The sequence below is a fragment of the Cherax quadricarinatus genome, chromosome 51 (genome assembly GCF_038502225.1).
Source record: "Cherax quadricarinatus isolate ZL_2023a chromosome 51, ASM3850222v1, whole genome shotgun sequence".
NCBI lineage: Eukaryota > Metazoa > Arthropoda > Malacostraca > Decapoda > Parastacidae > Cherax > Cherax quadricarinatus.
Window position 1 is genome coordinate 17,264,672 of NC_091342.1, and position 25,350 is coordinate 17,290,021.

Below are 25,350 nucleotides of genomic sequence, written 5' to 3' on the forward strand. Positions count from 1 at the left end.
GACAAGAGAGAGAGGGGTGGGTTGATTGCATCTTCTTGGACTGCAAGAAGGCCTTTGACACAGTTCCTCACAAGAGATTAGTGCAGAAGCTAGAGCATCAGGCGCATATAACAGGAAGGGCACTGCAATGGATCAGAGAATACCTGACAGGGAGGCAACAACGAGTCATGGTACGTAATGATGTATCACAGTGGGCACCTGTGACGAGCGGGGTCCCACAGGGGTCGGTCCTAGGACCAGTGCTATTTTTGGTATATGTGAACGACATGACGGAAGGGTTAGACTCAGAAGTGTCCCTGTTTGCAGATGATGTGAAGTTAATGAGGAGAATTAAATCTGATGAGGACCAGGCAGGACTTCAAAGAGACCTGGACAGACTGGACACCTGGTCCAGCAAATGGCTTCTCGAATTTAATCCTGCCAAATGCAAAGTCATGAAGATAGGGGAAGGGCACAGAAGACCACAGACAGAGTATAGGCTAGGTGGCCAAAGACTGCAAACCTCACTCAAGGAGAAAGATCTTGGGGTGAGTATAACACCGAGCATGTCTCCGGAAGCACACATCAATCAGATAACTGCTGCAGCATATGGGCGCCTGGCAAACCTGAGAACAGCATTCCGACACCTTAGTAAGGAATCATTCAAGACACTGTACACCGTGTATGTCAGGCCCATACTGGAGTATGCAGCACCTGTTTGGAACCCGCACTTGATAAAGCACGTCAAGAAACTAGAGAAAGTACAAAGGTTTGCAACAAGGTTAGTTCCAGAGCTAAGGGGAATGTCCTATGAAGAAAGATTAAGGGAAATCGGCCTGACGACACTGGAGGACAGGAGGGTCAGGGGAGACATGATAACGACATATAAAATACTGCGTGGAATAGACAAGGTGGACAAGGACAGGATGTTCCAGGGAGGGGACACAGAAACAAGAGGCCACAATTGGAAGTTGAAGACACAAATGAGTCAGAGAGATAGTAGGAAGTATTTCTTCAGTCATAGAGTTGTAAGGCAGTGGAATAGCCTAGAAAATGACGTAGTGGAGGCAGGAACCATACACAGTTTTAAGACGAGGTTTGATAAAGCTCATGGAGCGGGGAGAGATAGGGTCTAGTAGCAACCGGTGAAGAGGCGGGGCCAGGAGCTAGGACTCGACCCCTGCAACCACAAATAGGTGAGTACAAATAGGTGAGTACACACATACACACACACACACACACATACACACACACACACACACACACATACACACACACACACACACACACACACACACACACACACACACACACACACACACACACACACACACACACACACACACACACACACACACATACACACACACATACACACACACACACATACACACACACACACATACACACACACACATACACACACACACACACACACATACACATACACACACACACATACACACACACACACACACACACACACACACACACACACACACACACACACACACACACACACATATATATATATATATATAGACACACACACGCACACACATATATAGACACACACACACATATACAGGATTTTACACCTTCCTGTGAAGTGACCCTATAACCCTTCCTTTCCCCCCACCCCCCATCTCTCTCCCTCTCCTCTCCTCTCTCTTCCTCTCTCTCTCTCTCTCTCTCTCTTCCTTTCACTCTTTCTCTCTCTCTTCCTCTCTCCCTCTCTCTCTTCCTCTCTTACTCTCTCTCTTCCTCTTTTTTTTCTCTCTTCCCTTGTCACTCCCCCCTCTCTCTTACCTTTTCCCTCTCTCACTTTCTCCCCCTTTTTCCCCCTTTTTCCCTCCTTCTAGGCTCCCCTTCTCTCTCTCCCTATCTCTCACTCTCTCCCCCTTTTTCTTTTTCTCTTTCTCTCTCTCTTTCATTAAAAAAAAATGGTTGAGACTCGCAGGAATCAGAGATCAGATGACAATGGTACTGGTAGGGAGGAATGGATGGAGGAACAGTGGAAAAGGATAGAGCAAGAATGGGAGAGAAAATTAGGAGAGCTTTCTGAAAAAATGGAGAAAGAGCTCTCTGTGAAATGGGAAAAGAGGTTGCAGAAGGAGACGAAGAATTGGGAGGCACAAGTCGAAACTGCAGTAGCCAGGGTAAAGGTCCTAGAATTTGAGGTAAACAGGCTGAAGCAAGTCTCAGGGGTAGTGACCAGAGAAGACACACCATACGATGATGAGAGGCTGAACAGGAAGGAAGGGGATATGAATTATGCTAAGGTCATATCAGCCTGCAAAGAAGGGCCAGGGAGTGGAAGGGAAGAGCAGATGGGTGCAGATGGAGAGGGAGATAGGTCGAATGCTGAGGTACAACCATGCTACCAAGAGCCACTGGAAAAATCAAGGGAGAAAATGACTACATACAGACAGGAACCAGAGTCACAGAGGGAGAGGCAATGGGAGGAGGAAAGGGCAAAATCAGTGATTATCTATGGGCTTCGGGAGAGAGAGGAAAGGACACACACTGAAAGACGGCAGGAAGAAAGAAAGGAGATTGAGAAAATCATCACGGAAATAGGGGGAGAAGACATGGATGAGATTGTAAATTTTCAGAGAATAGGGGGGTACTTGAAGGGGAGAAACCGACCATCAAGCTGATTCTCAGGACAGAAACAGTGCGGAACAGGATCCTCCAAGAGAAACCACGGTTGAAAAGTTCGGAAGAGTACAAGAAGGTGTTCCTAGACAGAGACAGAACACAAACAGAGAGAAAGCAGCTGAGGGAGAGGACAAAAAAGCGAAAGGAGCTAGGAAAGGAGACAAGGATGGAACCAGCAGAGGTCAGTCAGAGCAGAACAGAGCAGCAAGGGCAAGCACACACACAACTATCCTCAGAACCCCACAACCTATCACACCATCCCAACACACAATACAATCCATACCCACAGCTTCCACCCAACCCCCAACCATAGAATCCCACAGTATGCTACCAGGTCTCCCACCCCCACAGGCCCCCCAAACCACAGTGTTGGAAAGGAAACTGAAGGTACGGTACACAAACGCTGATGGAATAACAAACAAGTGGGAGGAGTGGCACGAAAGAGTCAAAGAGGCATCACAAGACATCATAGCGATCAAAGAAACCAAGCTTACAGGTATGATAACAGATGCCATCTTTCCAGCGGGATACCAGATCCTGAGAAAAGACAGAAGGAACAGGGGGGGGGTGGAGGAGTGGCATTGCTGATCAAACACCGATGGAATTTTGATGAGCTGGAGAGAGGAGACAGCGGAGAAGAAAGTGATTACATAACGGGAATGCTTCACTCTGGTGGTCCCAAGGTGATAATTGCAGTGATGTATAACCCACCACAGAACAGCAGGAGGCCAAGGCAAGAGTACGACGAGAGCAATAGAGCGATGGTTGACACACTGGCTGCAGTGGCCAGAAGAGCTCATGCATGCAGGGCAAAGCTCCTGATCATGGGCGACTTAAACCACAAGGAGATCGAATGGGAGAACTTGGAGCCACATGGGGGCCAAGATACATGGAGGGCTAATATGATGGAGGTGGTACTGGAAAACTTCATGTACCAACACATAAGGGACACTACAAGAGAGAGAGGAGAGGATGAACCAGCAAGACTGGACTTAGTATTCACCTTGAGTAGTGCAGATATTGAGGACATCACATATGAAAGACCCCTTGGGGCCAGCGATCATGTGGTTTTGAGCTTCGAATACACAGTAGAGCTACAAGTGGAGGGGGAAGCAGGAAGGCCAGGACAAATGAAACCAAACTACAGGAAAGGGGACTACACAGGAATGAGGAACTTCCTGAATGAGGTTCAGTGGGACAGAGAACTGGCAGGGAAGCCAGTTAATGAGATGATGGAATATGTAGCAACAATGTGCAAGGAGGCTTTTGACACAGTACCACACAAGAGATTAGTGCAAAAACTGGAGGACCAAGCAGGGATAACAGGGAAGGCACTGCAGTGGATCAGGGAATACTTGTCAGGAAGACAGCAGCGAGTAATGGTACGTGGCGAGGTGTCAGAGTGGGCACCTGTGACCAGCGGGGTCCCACAGGGGTCAGTCCTAGGACCAGTGCTGTTTCTGGTATTTGTGAATGACATGACGGAAGGAATAAACTCCGAGGTGTCCCTGTTTGCAGATGACGTGAAGTTGATGAGAAGAGTTCATTCGATCGAAGACCAGGCAGAACTACAAAGGGATCTGGACAGGCTGCAGACCTGGTCCAGCAACTGGCTCCTGGAGTTCAATCCCACCAAGTGCAAAGTCATGAGGATTGGGGAAGGGCAAAGAAGACCGCAGACGGAGTACAGTCTAGGGGGCCAGAGACTACAAACCTCACTTAAGGAAAAAGATCTTGGGGTGAGTATAACACCAGGCACATCTCCTGAAGAGCACAACCAAATAACTGCCGCAGCATATGGGCGCCTGGCAAACCTCAGAACAGCATTCCGACATCTTAATAAGGAATCGTTCAGGACCCTGTACACCGTGTACGTTAGGCCCATATTGGAGTATGCGGTACCAGTTTGGAACCCACACCTAGCCAAGCACAAACCATACCCCCGGCCGGGATTGAACCCGCGGTCATAGTCTCTCAAAACTCCAGCCCGTCGCGTTAGCCACTAGACCAGCTAGCCACAATAAGATTCATCCAACTAGGTATATTTCTACACCATAGGAAGGTTAGCACAGGCACCTCTGTGACCACAAATGCAAGTTTTTACAGACCAATCTCCAGCTAGCGTGGCCGTGACGATTGCAAACAAACCATACCCCCGGCCGGGATTGAACCCGCGGTCATAGTCTCAAAACTCCAGCCCGTCGCGTTAGCCACTAGACCAGCTAGCCACAATAAGATTCATCCAACTAGGTATATTTCTACACCATAGTAGATGAATCACAGGGATGTTAGGAAGTATTTCTTCAGCCACAGAGTAGTCAGTAAGTGGAATAGTTTGGGAAGTGATGTAGTGGAGGCAGGATCCATACATAGCTGTAAGCAGAGGTATGATAAAGCTCACGATTCAGGGAGAGTGACCTAGTAGCAATCAGTGAAGAGGCAGTGCCAGGAGCTCGGACTCGACCCCTGCAACCTCAACTAGGTGAGTACAACTAGGTGAGTACACACACACACACACACACACACACACACACACACACACACACACACACACACACACACACACACACACACACCGAAACAAGGGGTCACTCTTGGAAGTTGAAGACTCAGATGAGTCACAGGGATGTTAGGAAGCATTTCTTCAGTTATAGAGTGGTCAAGAAGTGGAACAGTCTGGCGAGTGATGCAGTGGATGCAGGAACCATACATAGCTTTAAGACGAGGTATGATAAAGCTCATGGAGCAGTAAGAGAGAGGACCTAGTAGCACTCAGTGAAGAGGCAGGGCCAGGAGCCGAGTATCGACCCCAGCAACTACAATTAGGTGAGTACACACACACAGTAGGTACAATTCAGTCAGGGGAACATAAGGTAGTCATTGCAGTGATGTATAACCCACCACAGATCTGCAGGAGGCCAAGAGAGGAATATGATGAGTGCAACAGAGCGATGGTGGACACACTAGCTGAGGTGGCAAGAAGAGCTCATTCGAGTAGAGCAAAGTTACTGGTTATGGGCGACTTCAACTACAGGGAGATTGATTGGGAAAACCTGGAGCCACATAGGGGTCCCGAAACATGGAGAGCCAAGACGATGGATGTGGTACTGGAAAACCTCATGCACCAACATGTTAGGGACACTACCAGAGAGAGAGGGGAGGATGAACCAGCAAGACTGGACCTTGTGTTCCCCCTGAGTAGCTCAGACATCGAGGACATCACATATGAAAGGTCCCTTGGAACTAGTGACCATGTGGTTCTGAGATTTGAATACATTGTAGAGCTACAAGTGGAGAGGGTAACAGGAGTAGAAAGGGAAAAGCCAAACTATAAAAGGGGGGACTACACAGGTATGAGGACCTTCTTGCAGGAGTTTCAGTGGGAAAGAGAGTTGGTAGGAAATTCAGTAAACAAAATGATGGACTACGTAACAACAAAATGCAAGGAGGCAGAGGAAAGGTTTGTTCCCAAGGGTAACAGAAATAATGGGAAGATCAGAACGAGCCCTTGGTTTACCTGAAGGTGTAGGGAGGCAACAGCTAAGTGCGCTAGAGAGTGAAAAAAGTACAGAAGGCAAAGGACCCAGGAAAATAAAGAGATTAGTCGATGAGCCAGAAATGAGTATGCACAGATAAGGAGGGAGGCCCAGTGGCAGTATGAAAACAACATAACATCGAAAGTCAAGTCTGACCTGAAACTGCTTTACAGCCACATCAGGAGGAAGACAACAGTCAAGGACCAGGTAATCAGGTTGAGGAAAAGTGGGGAGCTCACAAGAAATGATCAAGAAGTATGCGAGGAGCTCAACATGAGATTTCAGGAAGTATTTACAGTTGAAGATTGAGACACTTATGCAACATATGGGAATCTTTATTGAGGAAATGTTTCGCCACACAGTGGCTTCATCAGTCCAATACGAAGTAGAAAGGTGTAAGGAGAGGAGGAGTTTGAGGTAATCAGTCCCTCAGCCTGGAGTCGACTCCAGGCTGAGGGACTGATTACCTCAAACTCCTCTCCTTACACCTTTCTACTTTGTATTGGACTGATGAAGCCACTGTGTGGCAAAACGTTTCCTCAATAAAGATTCCCATGTGTTGCATAAGTGTCTCAATCTTCAACTTGTCGGTTTTCAAAACCATTCATCACAAGTATTTACAGTAGAGGCTGAAGGGACACTGGGAAGACAAAACAGTGGGGTACACCAACAAGGGACATACCAACAAGTGTTGGATGAAATACATACAACTCAGGCGGTGGGACCGGACAACATCTCTCCGTGGGTCCTTAGAGAAGGAACAGACACACTGTGTGCAACTAACCACAATCTTCAACACATCCCTTGAAACTGGGCAACTACCCGAGGTATGGGATACGGCAAATGTAGTCCCCATCTTTAAGAAAGGAGACAGAAATGAAGCACTTAACTATAGACCAGTGTCACTGACATGTATAGTATGCAAAGTCATGAAGAAGATTATCAGGAGGAGAGTGGTGGAGCGCCTGGAGCGGAACAAGGTTATAAACGACAGCCAGCACAGATTCATGGAAGGCAAATCCTGTGTCACAAACATACTAGAGTTTTATGACAAGGTAACTGAAGTAAGACATGAGAGGGAGGGGTGGGTTGATTGCATTTTCTTGGACCGCAAGAAGGCCTTCGACACAGTTCCTCACAGGAGATTAGTACAGAAGCTAGAGGATCAGGCACATATAACAGGAAGGGCACTGCAATGGATCAGAGTCATGGTCTGTGATGAGGTATCACAATGGGAGCCTGTGACAAGCGGGGTCCCACAGGGATCAGTCCTGGGATCAGTGCTATTCTTGGTATATGTGAATAACGTGACAGAAGGGATAGACTCAGAAGTGTCCTGTTTGCAGATGAAGTGAAGTCAATGAGGAGAATTAAATCAGATGTGGACCAGAAAGGTCTACAAAGAGACCTGGACAGGCTGGATGTGTGGTCCAGCAACTGGCTCCTAGAATTTAACCCTGCCATATGCAAAGTCATGAAGATTGGAGAAGGGCAAAGAAGACCTCAGACAGAGTATAGGCTAGACGGCCAAAGACTGCAAACCTCACTTAAGGAGAAAGAGCTAGGGGTGAGTATAATACTGAGTATGTCACTAGAAGCCCACATTTACCCTTTCGGGGTTTGACATACTAGTACGGCTTATGCACCAGGGTTATTGATGTACTAGTACGTCTAAATTATCACCCTCAAATCTAGCAAGAGAAAGCTGGTAGGCCTACATATGAAAGAATGGGTTTATGTGGTCAGTGTGCGTGGTATAAAAAAAAATCCTGCAGCACACAGTGCGTAATGAGAAAAAAAAACTTTGACCATGTTTTTGGTTTAAAACAGCGACTTTGCACTGTATTTTCATATGGTATTTATGGGTGTATTCTAGTTTTCCTGGTCTCATTTTATAGAATGGAAGACATATTACAGAAATTGAGACGATTTTGATCGGTTTCACAATGAAAAGTACCTTGAAATTGAGCTCAAAGTAGAAGAAATGTTCGATTTTTGCCAAAGTTCAAAAGTAAACAAATCATGCCACATGTCCAATACACGTCAACTGGTGAATCTAATATTCTTTCACAAGTGTGCTGGTATTATATATACCATTTCTACACTATGCAGTAGTCTGCATAACAGTAAATCTTCTATTTTTTGTGAGAATAAAAATTCAAAGTGGAAAGCAAAAGAAATGTAAGATGGGCCTGGGAACATGAGTAATGAACAGAGGAAATGTTATTTTAGTGCCAGGAATGTCTTTTTTTGTTCTGTACCCTGTTTGGAAATTGGCATCTTTTGAAATTTGTGTGAAATTGGCAAAATTGCTAATTTCTGACCACTTTATTGGATAGTTAAAAATCGGTAAATGGGTGATTTCTTGTACTCATTCGATAGAAAAAATGGAGTTTTAGCGAAATAGTCATGATTTTTGTCAGCAAGTACACTGGAATTGGCCAGAAATAGGGCTCAAAGTGGGCAAAATCACCGATGCGTAAACATCGTCAAGACCGCTAACTTCGCAAGAGCATAATTCCATAAGTTTTCCATCAAATTTCATACTTTTGGTGTCATTATGATCGGGAAAAGATTCTCTATCTTTTCATAAGAATTTTTTTTTTTTTTTCCCGAAAAATTTTCAACCCTGAGAACAAATTTTGGAGGGGCCTCTCGACCCTGAAAGGGTTAACCAGATAACTGCTATGGCATATGGGGGCCTGGAAAACCTGAGAATAGCATTCCAATACCTCGTAATCGTTCAAGACACTATACATTGTGTACATAAGGCCCATACTGGAGTATGCAGCACCAGTTTGGAACCCCCACCTGGTCAAACACGTCAAGAAATTAGAGAACGTGCAAAGGTTTACAACAAGGCTGGTTCCAGAGCTAAGGGAAATGTCCTACAAAGAAAGGTTAAGGGAAATCGGTCTGACGACACTGGAGGACAGGAGGGTCAGAGAAGACACAATAACGACATACAATATACTGCGTGGAATAGACAAGGTGGACAGAGACAGGATGTTCCAGAGATGGGACACAGAAACAAGGGGTCACAATTGGAAGCTGAAGACTCAGATGAGTCAAAGGGATATTAGGAAGTATTTCTTCAGCCACAGAGTTGTTAGGAAGTGGAACAGTCTGTTTGATCCAAAGAAAGTGAGGGACTAAATCAGCTCCAGATAAAACAAGACCACTTGCAACATCTGCCACATTGCCCCCCTATCCACCCTGTCATGTCATGTACAGACTTATCCCCCTATAATTTTTGCACTCTCTTTTATCCCCTTTGCCTTTATACAAAGGAACTATGAATGATACCTCACTCTCCATTTAATAACTCTCCTCTCCTATTTTTAACCCCCTTTCTCATATACTCTTCCCTCCTTGCATCACTTCTACTTTTCATATGCTAACTTTTTCTCCCTTACTACTCTCTTTTCCTCACTTTCCTGTAACCACAAACTTCTGCTGAACACTCTAACACTACATTTTTAAACCTACCCCATACCCTGAACAGTGATTTATTTACAGTATAATGTAATATTGTATACTAAAAGTTTACCACACATTAGTGTTTGTACGTACTTTGGTGATGGAGGACCTATGCCTGGCATGTCAGGATTGTATACTGAAGAGGGAATCTTCCTCATTTGTGTGCAAAGGCATTACATATATACTGACAAAGGGCCCTCCCAAGGTGTAAGGGTATTATACAAATAGGGCCTTTCCAGATGTGTGTAAGAGAACTACACTGATAAAGGGTCTTCCAAAGGTGTAAGGGGTATGTAAGAGTACTATGCTAAAAAAGGGTCTTCCCAGGAGCAATGTCAGAATATATATACAGGTGGGGAGGGGGCGGAGGCTTAGAGGTGGCTATCTAGCTGGAAGGGAGGCTGGGAAACTTGTACTGAAGCAGTGTTATTGTTTTTACTATTCTGTTTGGGGAGTGTTTAGGAATCTGAGGGAATTTTGGGGGGAAATAAAGCCTTGGCACCACCCCTGGGTGGGTCATCCCTGGTGTGGTGGGTTAGGAAACTAAATTGACAGACCTTCCTCAAGGTGTATTACATTAATATACAAATGGAGGCTCTTTCCTAGGATGTGTGCCAACACGGGTTGTCTTGGCAGGCCTCGTCTTCCTAGCGAGTGTTAACATTTACATGCTTCGTGTCAACCTCTCGGTTGCCATCGTGGCCATGGTCCACCGCAATTACACTGCCAGAGCCACTTCAAGCACAGAGTGTCTCACCTTCTCTCAAGGTACTAAACAGGTATACTTCAGCATGCCCAAGTGCTGAAACAAAAGGACACTGTCTATTTTCCAACCACTGACGGCAAGTGTTCTTTACTGTTCTGGTATCGATAATTGAGCTCAAATTTTTATGGTCATTTATCAGTGCCTTTACCACTACCAAGTTACCACTTAAAAGCTCCTGACTGTCTCCTAAGTGCAGTAATTTATTCTAAATAGATACAGTACCTTCCACACTCCTTGTATACTTTCTACCTTCTGTGGGTATGGTACTTTCTATTTGACTCTTACCCTCTCAATATTTCTTTTTTTCATCAAACTGGCCATCTCTCACCAAGGTAGGGTAACCCCAAAGAAGAAAACACATTCATTATCGTTTAATAATTGTTTTCCTACAAGTGTGCAGACAACAATTCGGATGACCCTTCAACCAGCAACATTCATTCCCAAGCTTCCCTTCAGAGTGAAGGCACTGTACTTTCCACCCCCAGGACCCGAGTCCAGCCAGCAGGTTTTCCTGAATCCCTTTATAAATGTTACCTTGGTTACACTTCAGCAGCATGTCAAACCCAAAAACAGCACGTGTCTTTACTAATTTACCATGCACACACTCATCCGCTGAATGCTCAGGTCTCTATCACTTAAAAACCCTCACTTTCCTCCAACCATTCCTGGGGTGACCCCTATCCATTCTTTCCTCCACTCTGGATTTATATTCTCTGTGTCATCCTTTCTGCTCTATCCTTTCTTAACCCATAAACGGTCCAAACATATTTATATGTTTTTTCAACATTTGAAAGTATGTAAAAAAAGTAGATCTTCTTTTTGCTTTTTTACATTTGAAAATGTGTAAAAAACTTTGATCTACTTTTTTTTTTGTTACATTTGAAAATATGTAAAAAAAAACGTAGATCTACTTTTGTAGCACTACACATGTGAACGTAGATCTGCTTGGACCGTTTATGGGTTAATAACCAAACCACCTTAACCCCTCTTCTGCCCTTTGAATTATACCTTTAGTAACCACACATCTTTTAATGTTTGTGCTTCTAATTCTCTGCATAATATTCACATAGCATATTGCTCTCAAATATGCAAACATGACATCTTCACTGCCTCCAGCCTCCTCTTTGCTGCCATATATAAAGATCTTGCTTCATGCTCATGTAAGTGTTGGTGCCACTATGCTCTTGGTACATTCATCTTTTTACCTTCGTAGGTAATTTCTTTATTTCCACAAATGCCTCAACACACTACACCTATCTGTTTCCTCTCATCTACTATGAGGCATTGCATGGCAGAAAAGAATAAATGCCAGACTCAAATGATGGAAGAAAATGTAGCCATGGGAAAGACTGCAGCTATGAACCTGAAATTACCATACTTTGTTATGGGGATTTGAGCCTAATTTAGATGCAGAAGACAATATTTAAACACTCCCACAAACTGATGAACCATTAAGGAATCAGTTGATTCACTAACTCGGATTTTGACTGTTGTGGAATTTATTCTTTTCTGCCCTGCAGCTTGTATGGTTAACCTTATTTTTCATAGACCCATCTACTGAACCTTCTACTCCCAGATACATACCTAAATACATTAATTTCCTCCACACACCCCCTCCAATCTGATATGCATTATTTTGTTGCGTAAGTGTTTTGTTATTCTCATCACTGCTCTTCTGTGTCCACTGTTAATTCCATTTTACACATACAAATTTTCTTTTGAATCTTCAAAAAGGACTCCCATTGACAAAGACCAACTTTGACAATTACTACTCTGTATCAAATTGTTATCTTGCAGGCACGCAAGCACACATACACATACATATATACACATACACAGGGCTGGCCTTAAGCCGACTGGACCGATTGCTTCCAATTGGGCCCCACGCCTAAGGGGGCCCTGCGCTAGAGTGCAATCTATTCTCCTACACACCCTTACCTGAGCTTCACTGTCTGCATAAAACTCCTTAATGAAACCTACTACCTCTTTCATAATTTGCAATATCTGCCACATTGCCCTCCTGTCAGTCTTATGATATGCCTTTGCTAAATCCATAAATGTGACAAGAGTTCCTTACCCTTATCTAAATATTTTATACACATCTCTACCCTTCCCATCCTTTTTCCTGTGTAATCCTACTTTCTATCGTATCCCTAACCCTACATGGTTTACAGAACAAGCTTAATTCCTTATTCTTATGCTCATTTGTCCCCCTTTTTTTTGGCTGAAAGAAATTATGCATGCTCTCTACCAGTTCATTGGTATCTTCCCTTATTTCATGCTTAAGTTGAACAACTTAAACTCTCCATATAATTTCTACCATTCACAGGTACAGTACTCATGAGTCCAGACCATCAGCTTTCTTCAGGTGTTTCTCAAATAATCCCATTTCTTATTTATTAGTGGGAAAAATGCTAATCTTCTGTCATATATACACACCAGAAATAGTCTTCTTTAAACCATTGATCTTGCCAAAAAAACATTCATCTTGATAAAAGAATATCACCCTCTCAGGAAAATACAGTGTAAACTGTGTTAAGGAGTACAGTACTGCAGATCAAACTGACATTGTGGTACAAATAAGCAAGAGTTGTTCATAAATTATTGTACAATGAAGCATTAGTCATGTAACAGTATCGGTCATATATCTTAACCATTAAAACTTCAATTTTACAAAAGAGTCGTCCAAATAATTCTCCCTCAAAAAAAGTGTTATTGGTAGTAGTTGCATATTTATTCATTGTTTATAAATCTACTCTAATTTTTTATTAGTTTAATCTGTCAGCAAATACAGAACTTTGGAAAATAACTTAAATAATCTTCTCAATATAAAGATTTGCACAGACTTAATTATGTTGTGGAATAGCATATTAGACATTATAAGCAGCTCTGGTCTGTGGTGGCACTGACACTGAAAGGTTGTTGATTTTGCAGGTAATGAAACAGTGGCTATGATGGAGAATGTTTCCACAGACAAAGTGAGTGCCCCTTAATATTTCACTCATTCAGTTTACCTATCATTCACTTCCATTGATCATTTACTTGCTCACTATTTACTCTCATTCCTTCATCATTATTCTCATTATTTGTTTATTTTCTTAACTCTTGTATTCACTCATACATGTGTATTACACCAGGTGTTGCCTGTTAAATACTATCATTAGGCAGCATAAATACCAGCTTTCTTGTACTAAACCACAAATCTACTGACAAACACATTAGTAACATAGAACCTTTTATCAGGTGTTTTGAATCATTAGTGGCTGTATCAGAAACAAACATCTTTGTTACAGGAGGAAATGCAGCAGCAGTGGCAACAGCAGATGGAGGAGGAAGTTCACGGTTTCATGGAATGGGACGAACTAACACAAGGGATAGTTCTGGCCAGCTATTTCTATGGATATACATTTACACAGGTAAGTTTGTGCTTAGAACACCTTGATCATCATGTAGGTCATGCCCCTTTTAGAACATCTTGTTTATTATGAGGTTCATGTTCTTGATGCCAGTCAGTCTTGAGTAGAGAAAATGACCTTCAAGCAAGTTTTCACTTACCTCGGAATACTGGCTTTCATATCGGTCATGTGTACCTCTATATAGGTTATACATACCTTCATGCACCACACATACAGTAAACCCTTGATATGAATTAAAATTACGGGCAAAATCCACTGGTATTTTCAACTCATTTTCTATGCTTATTGCATTATATCTGCAAACTGTGTGAACAGTACTATAGGTATACAGTAGAGTACTTTAATGCAGTTTTTGCTGCTTTTTAAACATTCTGATTTAACAGATAATCCCCTCGTTAGAGTCTGTTATACCTAAGGTTTACTATACCCTCATGCAAGTTGCATGTTCCATTATGCAAGTCACCTTTATTCTGGAGCATCTCCTTTATGGTATTTCCAGGTGATTGGAGGTCGCCTGTCTGAAATCTATGGCACACATCGCGTCCTTGGGTGTTGTATCTTGACAAGTGCCATCTGGACTCTGTTGACGCCTATCGCTGCTCGCTTTCACTATGTCGCCCTCATAGTCCTCAGAGTTGCTTTGGGCCTCTGTAGTGTGAGTGATGCTTGGCTTCCTTATGAGAAATATGTATCAGCTATGGACCAAATGAGAGGGATCATTATACCTGCATCTATAACATACCTATGACTGGTTTTGAGGGTTCTCCTACTCTCTCAGTCCTGCCAGAGACTAGGCTTCCCTGTTGACCAAGTTATGATTTGTTGAATATGGAGTGGGAATTGAGTGAGGAAGACGTTTTGTGCTGAATACTGAGAGGGAATGGCCATGTTTGATTTGCTGAAATTCTTAACTAGGAGGGCTTGAGAAGCAAGATTTTTTAAATTGTAATATCAATAATTGTACTCAGATCCTAGCACAGATTGGCTATAGAATTTAAATTAATTAGGACCCCAATTTTTAGCTACGGTAGTTTTCCTGTTTGATAACTAGTTAAATTACCATAGTAATTATGACCCTCTTAACTTGGTAGGATTTAGATCTGTTCTGCAATTGACAGTTGAACTTCTTACTTTCATATGAAGATATGCATTTATAAACCTATTTAAAGATATTAGAATGAGTGTGACTGGCATTTTTTATCCTCCCACTGAACAATTTTGATTATTTCTTTCAATCACCCAACCACTTTATTTTCCTTCGTTTCCTGCCCTCTGTGCCACCCTTGAGTCAAACTTTTGTTTGCTGCATCATGTATTTTTGTTGTACCCTCAAGCTGTTATCCTGCAGGGTGTCTCATGGCCGTCCATGCAGTGTCTTGTGGCTCGCTGGATTCCTCCTTCAGAACGTCCAAGATTTGTCGCCTATGTGCTCTTAGGTCAGTCTCGATGGAATCTGAAACAAAAGAAGACTAATAAATAGCAGGTAAAATAATTGAAACTCAGTGTGTTAGAAATGAAAAGTCATTAACCCCTTCACTGGCTGTGCCGTAGGACTATGGCATGAGCTCAGCTCACTCAGATAAACTGTGAGTGGTAAATTTGGGCTTAGATAGAATGGATCTATGTGGTAAATGTGTACCATATAAAAAAAAATCCTACAGCATACAGTGCGTGAGGAAAAAAAACTCCGACTCTCTTTTTTGTTTAAAACGGTGACTGCAGTGTATTTTTGTTTGGTTTTTATGGTTGTATTCTCAGTTTCCTGGTCTCATTTTATAGAATGGAAGATATATTTACGGAAATAGAGATGATTTTCATTGATTTCTTTACCAAAAATAGCTTGAAATTAAGCTCAAAGTAGCAGAAATGTTTGATTTTTGCTGATATTCAAGGGTAAACAAATCACATCACTTGTCCAATACATGTTCAGCTGGTGGGTCCAATATGCATTCACAAATGTGCTGATATTATTTATACAGTTATTACAATATTGCATAACAATAATTCTCATATTTTTTGTACAAGTAAAAATTCTTTGTGTTAAAAATCAAAATGGAATTTGTGTAAAACCTCAAACCTAAAAATGTAACTAATGAACAGAGGAAATGTAATTTTAGTTCCAGGAATGCCTGCATTGTTTATTCTGGACCCTATTTTGAAAATAGGATGACTAGGAGGTGTTATAAATCTGGGGTAGATGGATGGAGGGGTAGGGGTTGTCCTATGATCTGGAGTGTTAGCAAAGTAATACTTATGAAGGGATTTTGGTTAAACTAGTTTGCCAGAATCGAAGGAGAGGTGGGGATGTTGCAGTTTGGAAGATCATCTGAATTGATTTAATGTTGGAACACTTCTGTCAAGAAAGTGACAGAATGAATAATGGCGAGTGTTTCTTCTTTTTTTGGGTCATCTTAACCCTTTCACTGGTGGTCCTGTAATATTACGGCTTGCAAGCCAGTGTCGATCCCATAATAATACACCAAAATTCTAGCGGCTTCCAATCTTGTGGGAGATAGCTGGTAGGCCTGCATATGACAGAATGGGTCTGAGTGGTCAGTGTGTGCAATATAAAAAAAATCCTGCAGTACTCAGTGCATAATGAGAAAAAACTGCAACCATGTTTTTGGTTTAAAACAGGGAATTTGCGGTGTATTTTCACATGGTATTTGTGATTGTCTCATTTTCGTGGTCTCATTTGATAGAATGGAAGATATATTACAGGAATAGAGATGATTTTGAATGGTTTATACACTAGAAGTACCTTGAAATTGAGCTTGAAGTGGCAGATATGTTAAATTTTTGCCAATGTTTAAGAGTAAACAAATCACGTCACGTGTCAAATGCACATGAGCTGGTGGGTCTAATATGCTTTCACAAATAAGCTGATATTATTTATACCATTTTTACAATAATGTAATAGTCTGCATAGCAGTAAATCTTCTATTTTTTTTGTATGAATAAAAATTCAAAATGGAAAGCAAACGTAATATAAGAGGGGCCTGGAGACGTAACTAATGAACAGAGAAAATGTTATTTTAGTGCTTAGAATGTTTGCATTGTTAATTCTGGACCCTATTTTGAAATTGGCCTTCCTTGAATTTTGTATGAAATTGGCCAAATTACCAATTTCTGTTCACTTTATTGGGTAGTTGAAATAGGTAAATGGGTGGTTTCTTGTATTCAATCGACAGGACAAAAGTTCTAGCAAAATAGCTATGAGTTTAGTTGACTGGAACAATGGAATTGGCTAAAAATAGGGCTCAAAGTGGGCAAAATTGCCGATGCATAAATATTGCCGAGATCGCTAACTTTGCGAGAGCGTAATTCCAAAAGTTTTACATCAAATTTCATACTTTTTCATTACCATTGGGAAAAGATTCTCTGTCATTTCATAAGAATTTTTTTGTTTTATATTCTTCGACACTGAGAGCAAGTTTGTGATCAGGGGTCTCAACATTGAAAGGGTTAGAAGGTTAAAAAAAAAAAAATCCTTTTCACCCAGGATAACTAATTTTCAGGACTAAAACACTTTGAAATACATCTAGAATTTACAGGTTTTTCTGTTAACCCCCAAAATTAATATTGCTATCAAGTGTCCACTTTGAAAAAAAAAAATAGCAATTTTTTTTTATTTTCAATGTGGATCAATCTGTAATCAGAGTTTCCTCTTGTGTTAAGAATGTGCAGTCTACTAGTTCATCTCCTGCTTGACCTTGAAGTTTCTTGTAATGCTAGTAGGCTTATGTGGTATAATTTTACTTCATAAAATCTACACTAATTTCCTGTAATGAAGCTCATTTTCTTCAGGTGCACTACCACTTTTTCTGCACATACTTTCCATCATGTTGTCATAGTTCATGGTTTGACCTTCTATGTGTACTTTTGCTTTCTGCCTTTGCTTCTTTACAAATCTGCCTAATAAGCACTTTCCTTGTTTCACATCACTAAATCTGCTTTAACTTGTTAACTGTCCAAACGTAGATCTATGTTCTCTCGCCCAGCGCTCCGAATATTTTGATTTTTTTTTTAATTAAAGAGGGTAATTTTCTGTGTGTAATAAGACCAAAAAAGAAAAAAAAACAATTTCAGGGTCAGTACTTACCAAGATATAAGACCGCAAAGTTGGCACTGGATGCTCACCTGATGGTAACATGGAGTCTTGCTGCTTGCAGAAGTGTTGCAGATATATGTTTTTTCTTATTTTTTTAATTTATATATTTTTTATGTTCTGATAATTACAATTTGTAGTAGTTCTTGTGATTTCATAGCCAATGTTTGTTCTGACACTATTATTAGATACTGAAATAGTACTCAAATAGTCACAAACACACTGGCAGGTGAACATTTTCACCTGCCTTGGTCACCTACTATTGTCTAGAAATATATACATAGTATTTATAGGTCCCAGCAGTGTTTTAGACATGCTGGAATATATATGAAACTCCTTGAAGCATGGTGTAAGATGACAGTGCAGCAGTTGAGTAACACTTGATGATAGCGCACTGCCTTGGCTTTGTAATAATGTTGGTAGAATTACCGACAATATGTAAAGTCAAAGGACACAAGTGCAACTAATGTGACATTTTTATTGTGGAAACGTTTCGCTCTCCAGGAGCTTTGTCAAGCCGTTACAAACAGTACATGGACACAGAGGGTATATATAGGCTCAGAGTGAGGTGCAACACTAGTAGTAGTAGTAGTAGTAGTAGTAATACAATATGGTAGAACAATTAACTTGCACATGAGTAATAACTTTTATATGCCTTGGCTTTGTTTGTTTTCACTGTTACATATAAACATGTCTATCTGTTTGTCTGTCTAGCTCTGCCTCTTTATCTCTGTCTTTGCTTATCTGTCTTTCTATCTGCCTGTGTGTCTGTCTTCCTGTCTCTCTCTGCTTGTCTCTCTCTCTGTCTCAGAGAGCCACTCATGAACTAACAGGTGAAAATGCATATTACTCGTCAGTCATGCTTATTATTCCTTACATCTACACAATGTATAATAACTATTTATATGTACCTGTAAGGTAGAGACAGATAGACAGAGATAGAGAGACAGATACAGACAGATGGAGATAGAGACAGCCAAAGTCAATCAGCCACCTGGCCGGCCAACCAGACACGTATTACACATGTTCCAGAATTCTCTTTACTTGGGGCATAGGTTATAGGACATTCTGGCAGGATGACACTGCCAGTAGTATCAAAATTGAAAGGATGTTGCACATGGGTTATTATCGAAATTTTTGATATTTCCTTGACCACTTGTGGCCAGATCCATCTCAAAGTCACTAAACTCAGGCTCAGCATCACTTTCCTCTTAAAAGGGGAGTGTTAATACGACATGACACCAGCGAATCCCTGGTGTTTGCCACACTCTTTGCTCTAGCTGGCACTCAATTGAACTGGTGCTCCCGCAAGGTACTAAGTGGTCACAGATGTTTTTAGTACTGCACACAGCAAGTGTTAAGACCCATTCTATACTGACTAGGCATCTCAGACCAAGCGTCCCAAATTTGGAAGCAAGAAAAATAAAATGTAGATCTACGTTTGGAGCACTAGCAGTAAGAACGTAGATCCACATTTGGACAGTTAATGGGCTAAAGTACAATTATTTATGTGATGTGTGTGCAGTTTGCATATATACAGTTTTATTATTTAAATTTTGCAAGTTCACACTAAGAAGCAAAAATATACATTTTCACATTTCCATATATATTTATGCTCAGGACATGTATTCATGCTTAAGCTTTCACATCTATTGTATATAACATACTGCTTGTTCTTGTGCTTTTCCCACATCATTCCTTTCCCTCAGTGGAAAAGGAGGGATTACCATGATATTGTTTCAAAAGGCTCTTGATCCAAGCAGTTGAAGCTATCCTACTCTCCTTGGATCAACCCTGATTTCTTCCCATTCACCAGGTGATGTATGAGCCTTGCAGGTTTAGGTGCTCTTCATGAATTTAATTATAATAATACAGGTTGGCCATCACTAATCCAGCAATCAGTTATCCAGTTCCATCAGTAATCCGGCACTAATTTCAGCTAGCATAATTTATAATTTCATCATTAAACTGACTCAAATCATTATACTGACTCAAATTTCATCATTATACTGACTCAGAAATTGTGCAGATGGTTGTAAATCTACAGCAGCAGGCCAGTGGACGAGAAAGCAGTGATGAGAATGAGGAAGATGTAGCAGAAAGAGTCTCTGTTGATAGGTTAATTAAGCATATTCTAACCTAACCACTTGGTAATCCACCAAATTCACTAATCTGGCACACTACAAGTCCCAATGATGCTGGATTAGTGATGGCCAACCTGTATATCATTCCTTATCTCCATGCCTCTCCCAATTATCCATAATTTAAGAACCATTTTCTCTTTTCCTTGCTGGTTGTGCTGGGCTTGACTTGGCATGCATCTTTACCTTCTCTACACACATACTGCTTATTAGGCAGTACTTTGAGTGTGTCATTCACCCTGCCTCTCTGTGGCTATGTTATCGAGACCCACGGCTGGGATGCCACCTTCTACCTGACAGGGTCACTGGCACTTGGCTGGTGCTGTTTGTGGTTTCCCTTGATGTATGATACTCCACTGCAACACCCACGGTGAGAAGGATCTGTTATTGTGGTGAGTGCACATGAGCAGGACAAAGAGAATAAAAATGAGTACTTTTATAAATTGAAATAAATCAATAGAAACTAAGAGGTAAATGCATAGTAATTTATTCATATTTCAGAATCAGTGCTAAGGAGTTAGAGTACATAGAGACTGCTGTAACAACTAGTGGAGTAACAAGAACCACATTGAGGCATGTTCCCTGGCTAAAGCTTGCTACCAGTCTCCCTGTGCTGGCCATCATCATTTGTGACATAGGAAACTCCTTTGGCCTCACTATTTTCTTGACACAACTCCCCACCTACATGAAGAATGTCCTCGGCTTCTCCATCACAAAGGTATACTTACCTCTTTTTGAAGGTGTTTTTTACTTTGGCTATCCACAGATTCATTTCAGAGTTCTTTGTCAGTTAAAAAACCACAGTGAGACCAACAATTTCAAATACCAGTCACCATAAAAGAAAAGAAAAATGTTGGATTTTAACAGAAGTATTACAATAGGGCCCCCATATCCGTGGGTCCGTTATCTGCGTTTTCAGTTATCCTTGGCTTATCATGGCCCAAAAATAACCCCTAAATCTGCTTAGTAATGGCCTCAGACTGCAAAAGTACAGTGGAACCTTGGTTTTCGTGATTAATCCATTCTAAAAAGTCTGATGAAAACTGAATCATATGAAAACTGAAGCAATATTTCCCATAAGAAATAATGTAAATCCAATTAATCCGTTCCAGACACAAAAATATTAAAAAAAAAATACATTTTATAGAGAATATAGTTTTACATACAGAAAACAATGAGAAATAAATATAAATGACTAATGAAATGGATAAATGAACATTTAACATCACTTTTACCTTTATTGAAGACTCTTGTCGGAGGGGAGGGGAGAGGGAGGAGGGGAGGTTATTGTTTGGAAGGGGAATCCTCCTCTATAAGGACTTCAGATATCAAGGCCCTATCTGGGGTTACATCCCTTCTTTGTCTTTTACTGGCACTAGGACCAGCTTGAGAGTCACTGTACCCCTGTCGCACAAAAAAATCTGTCCAGGGAGGTCTGTTTCTGGCGTCTCTTTAAGATTTGCCTAAAATGGGACAAGGTATTATCATTGAACATGTTGCAGACACGGCTTGCAACAGCTTTGTTAGGGTGATATTTCTCCACAAAACTTTGCAACTCACTCCACTTTGCAAATACAGGCCTCCCTCAACATTCGAGAGGGTTAGGGGATCAAGAGCCTCGCGAATGTTGAAAAACCGTGAATGTTTGGTGCCCCAATATATTGTAGGGAAATATATTACGATACTGCTTCCTTAACTTGTTGAACCATGAATAATCATAAAATACATGAAAACGTCGTAAATTGTACTAAATATATACATGTTATGCTTTAATAACGTATGTTATTTAATAACATGTATGTTAATAACATGTATGTTATTAAATACCACAGACTCCACCACTGCCTCCACCAATGCCTCCACCACTGCGAGTCCCTACTACCCTCCCTCCGACCCTTGCAACTGGCAGCCAGCCCTCCCACCACTCAGTGTGGTGAGTGTTTTGTTTGTTCATTATTTGCTATTAAACTACAGAATAAATAATGTAAACCCATTCATGACTGCATATTGGAATGGCTATTAGGAAAGGTATTAGATGGTGACATCATGTGTTTACTCTTGAACACAGCAAAGAATCGAAAATTTCTGCTATTGCTAATAATAACAATAGTAATAATAATAATAATAAATACAATATAATTGAAGAAGGAAATTGTACAAAAATACGAGGGAGTGGTTGACACATCGTCAGTGTGACTTTGTTTATGCTGGAGTGAACATTAGTCTCCCTGCTCTTCCAAACATTTCACAATAATTCAGCGGTTGAGGCAGTGGTATTTAGTAACATACAGGAGGGCCCCACTTATACAGCGGGTTAGGTTCCAGGCTACCGCCGTAAAGCGGAAACCGCCGTAAAGTGGAACACCCTTTTTTTCCACTTACAAATGCATACAAACACTAGATAACAAGTTTACACTAACATATATTATGTTAGCAATAGAACCAGGCATCAAAAAACAATAAAAAAGTACAATACACACATAGTGCACTCATTACTTACCTTAAAATATTTAGTCTTAATCTAGGGTGAGACAAGTAGTATTTATTGTAAGAAATCAAGTGTGGTATGTATGGTAGTCAGCCAGGCTACCATACCAGGCCACCCCACCCACACATACTATTCTATGATATTTAAGCATCCCAGAGCGATAAAATGTATATACAGTTCACTCATTACCTTAAAATATAGGGTGAGATGAGTAGTGTTTATTGTAAAAAATCAAGTGTGGTATGTATGGTAGTCAGCCAGGCTACCATACCAGAGAAAAAGAATGAGTGCATGAGAGAGGACAGGCGCAGAGTTATGTAAACAAACCAGGCGAAGGTAAGTTTTGTAAACAGTGTACACGTCTGGTTTGTGTACAAGTTACATTGTGTACAGGTTGTCTCTACATTGATACGGTAGAATAAATAAAGAAGAACACTCCCATTCTCATGTAACATCATTTTGAGAAGAAATGATGCTCTGAGTGAAGGCAATGGAAGTAAGTCACTCTGACTTTTTTGGGTTATCCTAGGTTCTCTACACATATGTTATGTATTTATGTTATGTATCGTGTTTATTATGTAATTTTGAAAAAAATATCACGGATGGATTAATGAAAATGTGTATATTAACGTAATATACAACATTTAATGATACACCGAGCTCAGACAGCGTAAACAAACAAACTGAACAGGTTGTGGACGATCACTCGGTCAGGCGAAATAGACGGTATTAATACGTGTCCAGTTTTAGTTCATTCATGTACATTTGTAAGAGTTTGTGAAACTTTTACCTTATAATATTTTTATTATTATTATAATTAAATCACGAAACAAATACTCTTACACTGTGTACAAGTTAGTACAGTATTATAGCTATAAAGTGAAGGCATACGAAAGGAATATTTTTCTACAGTTATCCCTAGTAACAGGTGACGGGCTAGAGAAAACGTAATTCTTCCGACACTTCTACAAACCGTTTGGTAAACATCTCATATATATTTGTATAAATTTTTATACTGTGGGTGCATGTATCATGTTTGTGTGTTACATAATGTGTTTCTTATATAATTTTGAAAAAAATATCATAGATAGATTAAGGGAAATGTCTATATTAACGTAATATGCGACATTAATGCGCCCAAGAGATTATTATTACTATTATTATTATTATTATTATTTTTATTATTATTATTGCATCAAGAGTAGAGAGACTTTTAGTGATTTTAATGTGTACCTACATGCCAGCACAGTGTGTAAGTTTATTTAGGTACAGGTGTACACAAGTTTAATTATCAAGTACAATACATATAAAATATACAATAACTTTAAAACATTTGAAATTTTGGAAAGTTTCCAGACATAATAAGGAGATGTGCTCAGGGAGAATGTAAACAAACTCGGTGGGCCGCTGTGACCGTATTAGAAAGACAGGTGGGGGGAGCCGTATAGCGAGTTTTGGTCATAATTTGAAATGTCCGTATTAGCAGAACGCCGTAAAGCGGGGCCCTCCTGTATATGTTATAAATAATAATAGTACATGTTATTAATAACATGTATTATTATTAACATGTATGTATTTAATAACATATGTGTTATAAATAATAATAGTACATATTATTAATAACATGTATTATTATTAACATGTATGTTATTAAATACCATTGCCTCAATCACTGCCTCTACCACTCCAGTCACACTCAATCTACAAGCACCAAACACAATGAATTATTGTGAAATGTTTGGAAGAGCAGGGAGACTAATGCTCACTCCAGCATAAACAAAGTCACACTGACAATGTCAACCACTCCCTCGTATTTTTGTACAATTTCCTTCTTCAATTATATCATATTTATTATTATTATTATTACTATTGTTATTATTAGCTGTAGCAGAATTGTTTAATTCTTTGCAGTGTTCAAGAGTAAACACATGATGTCACCGTCTAATACCTGTCTGAATAGCCATTCCAATATGCAGTCATGAATGGGTTTACATTATTTATACTGTAGTTTAATAGTAAATAATGAACAAACAAAACACTCACCACACTGAGTGGTGGGAGGGCTGGCTGCCAGTTGCAAGGGTCGGAGGGAAGGTAGTAGGGACTTGCAGGTGGCGGGAAACTTAAATATGATTTGGCGGTTGGGAATTCGCGAATGTGTGAAGCCCGTGAAAGTTGAAAACGTGAATGTTGAGGGAGACCTGTATGTCCTTAATCACTGAAGAAGGCACATTCTCCCCTCTCTCTTCCTTCTCCTCTGAAGCAATTTCCTCAGCTGTGGTCTGTTACTATTCCAGTTGAAGGTCTTGCAGCTCTTCAGTGGTTAGCTCTTCCTTGTGGTCCTCCACCAACTCTTCCACATCCTGGCCACTCGCATCCAACCCCATGGACTTCCCCAAAGACAATATTCTATTGTGTTTCTTGCCTTCTTTATCAAAGGGCTGGCACTTGGAACTTTCTTTGGCCCTATAGTGGCTTATTTAGCAGTCGCACTCAGTAAACAAGCACAAACAACAATGGATTATTACGAAATGTTTCAGATGAATGCGCAGGGTGATGCTCACTCAACGAGAAACAAAGGCAGACTGAGTCACGAACGCATAGGATGCTTTGTGTGGGCACTTGAGTGGCTGAGTCACAAGGATACGTTTGGTACAGACCATTTTCAACTCTAGGAAAACCGAACGTTTTGTATGGGTCATGTGAAAACCAAGGTTCCACTGTTGTAATGGTGGAAGCTCTTCAAAGCCTAAGAGAAGCTGTGAAGTGCTTCCC

The 25,350-nt window shown here is 40.8% G+C and overlaps 1 protein-coding gene across 3 annotated transcripts in view; it reads left to right on the forward strand.

The window, feature by feature from the left end:
• Nucleotides 1-25,350, forward strand: part of LOC128694732 (sialin-like) — a 48,710-nt gene that overhangs the window by 10,821 nt on the left and 12,539 nt on the right. For 2 of the 3 annotated variants that reach the window (XM_070095910.1, XM_053784996.2), the window contains exons 3-9: nt 10,263-10,424; nt 13,357-13,400; nt 13,716-13,838; nt 14,338-14,493; nt 15,187-15,274; nt 20,301-20,457; nt 20,589-20,805. In XM_070095910.1, the coding sequence (XP_069952011.1) occupies nt 10,263-10,424; nt 13,357-13,400; nt 13,716-13,838; nt 14,338-14,493; nt 15,187-15,274; nt 20,301-20,457; nt 20,589-20,805 (947 nt within the window). The remainder of the gene's footprint in view (nt 1-10,262; nt 10,425-13,356; nt 13,401-13,715; nt 13,839-14,337; nt 14,494-15,186; nt 15,275-20,300; nt 20,458-20,588; nt 20,806-25,350) is intronic. The other variant, XM_070095911.1, reaches the window with a different exon arrangement.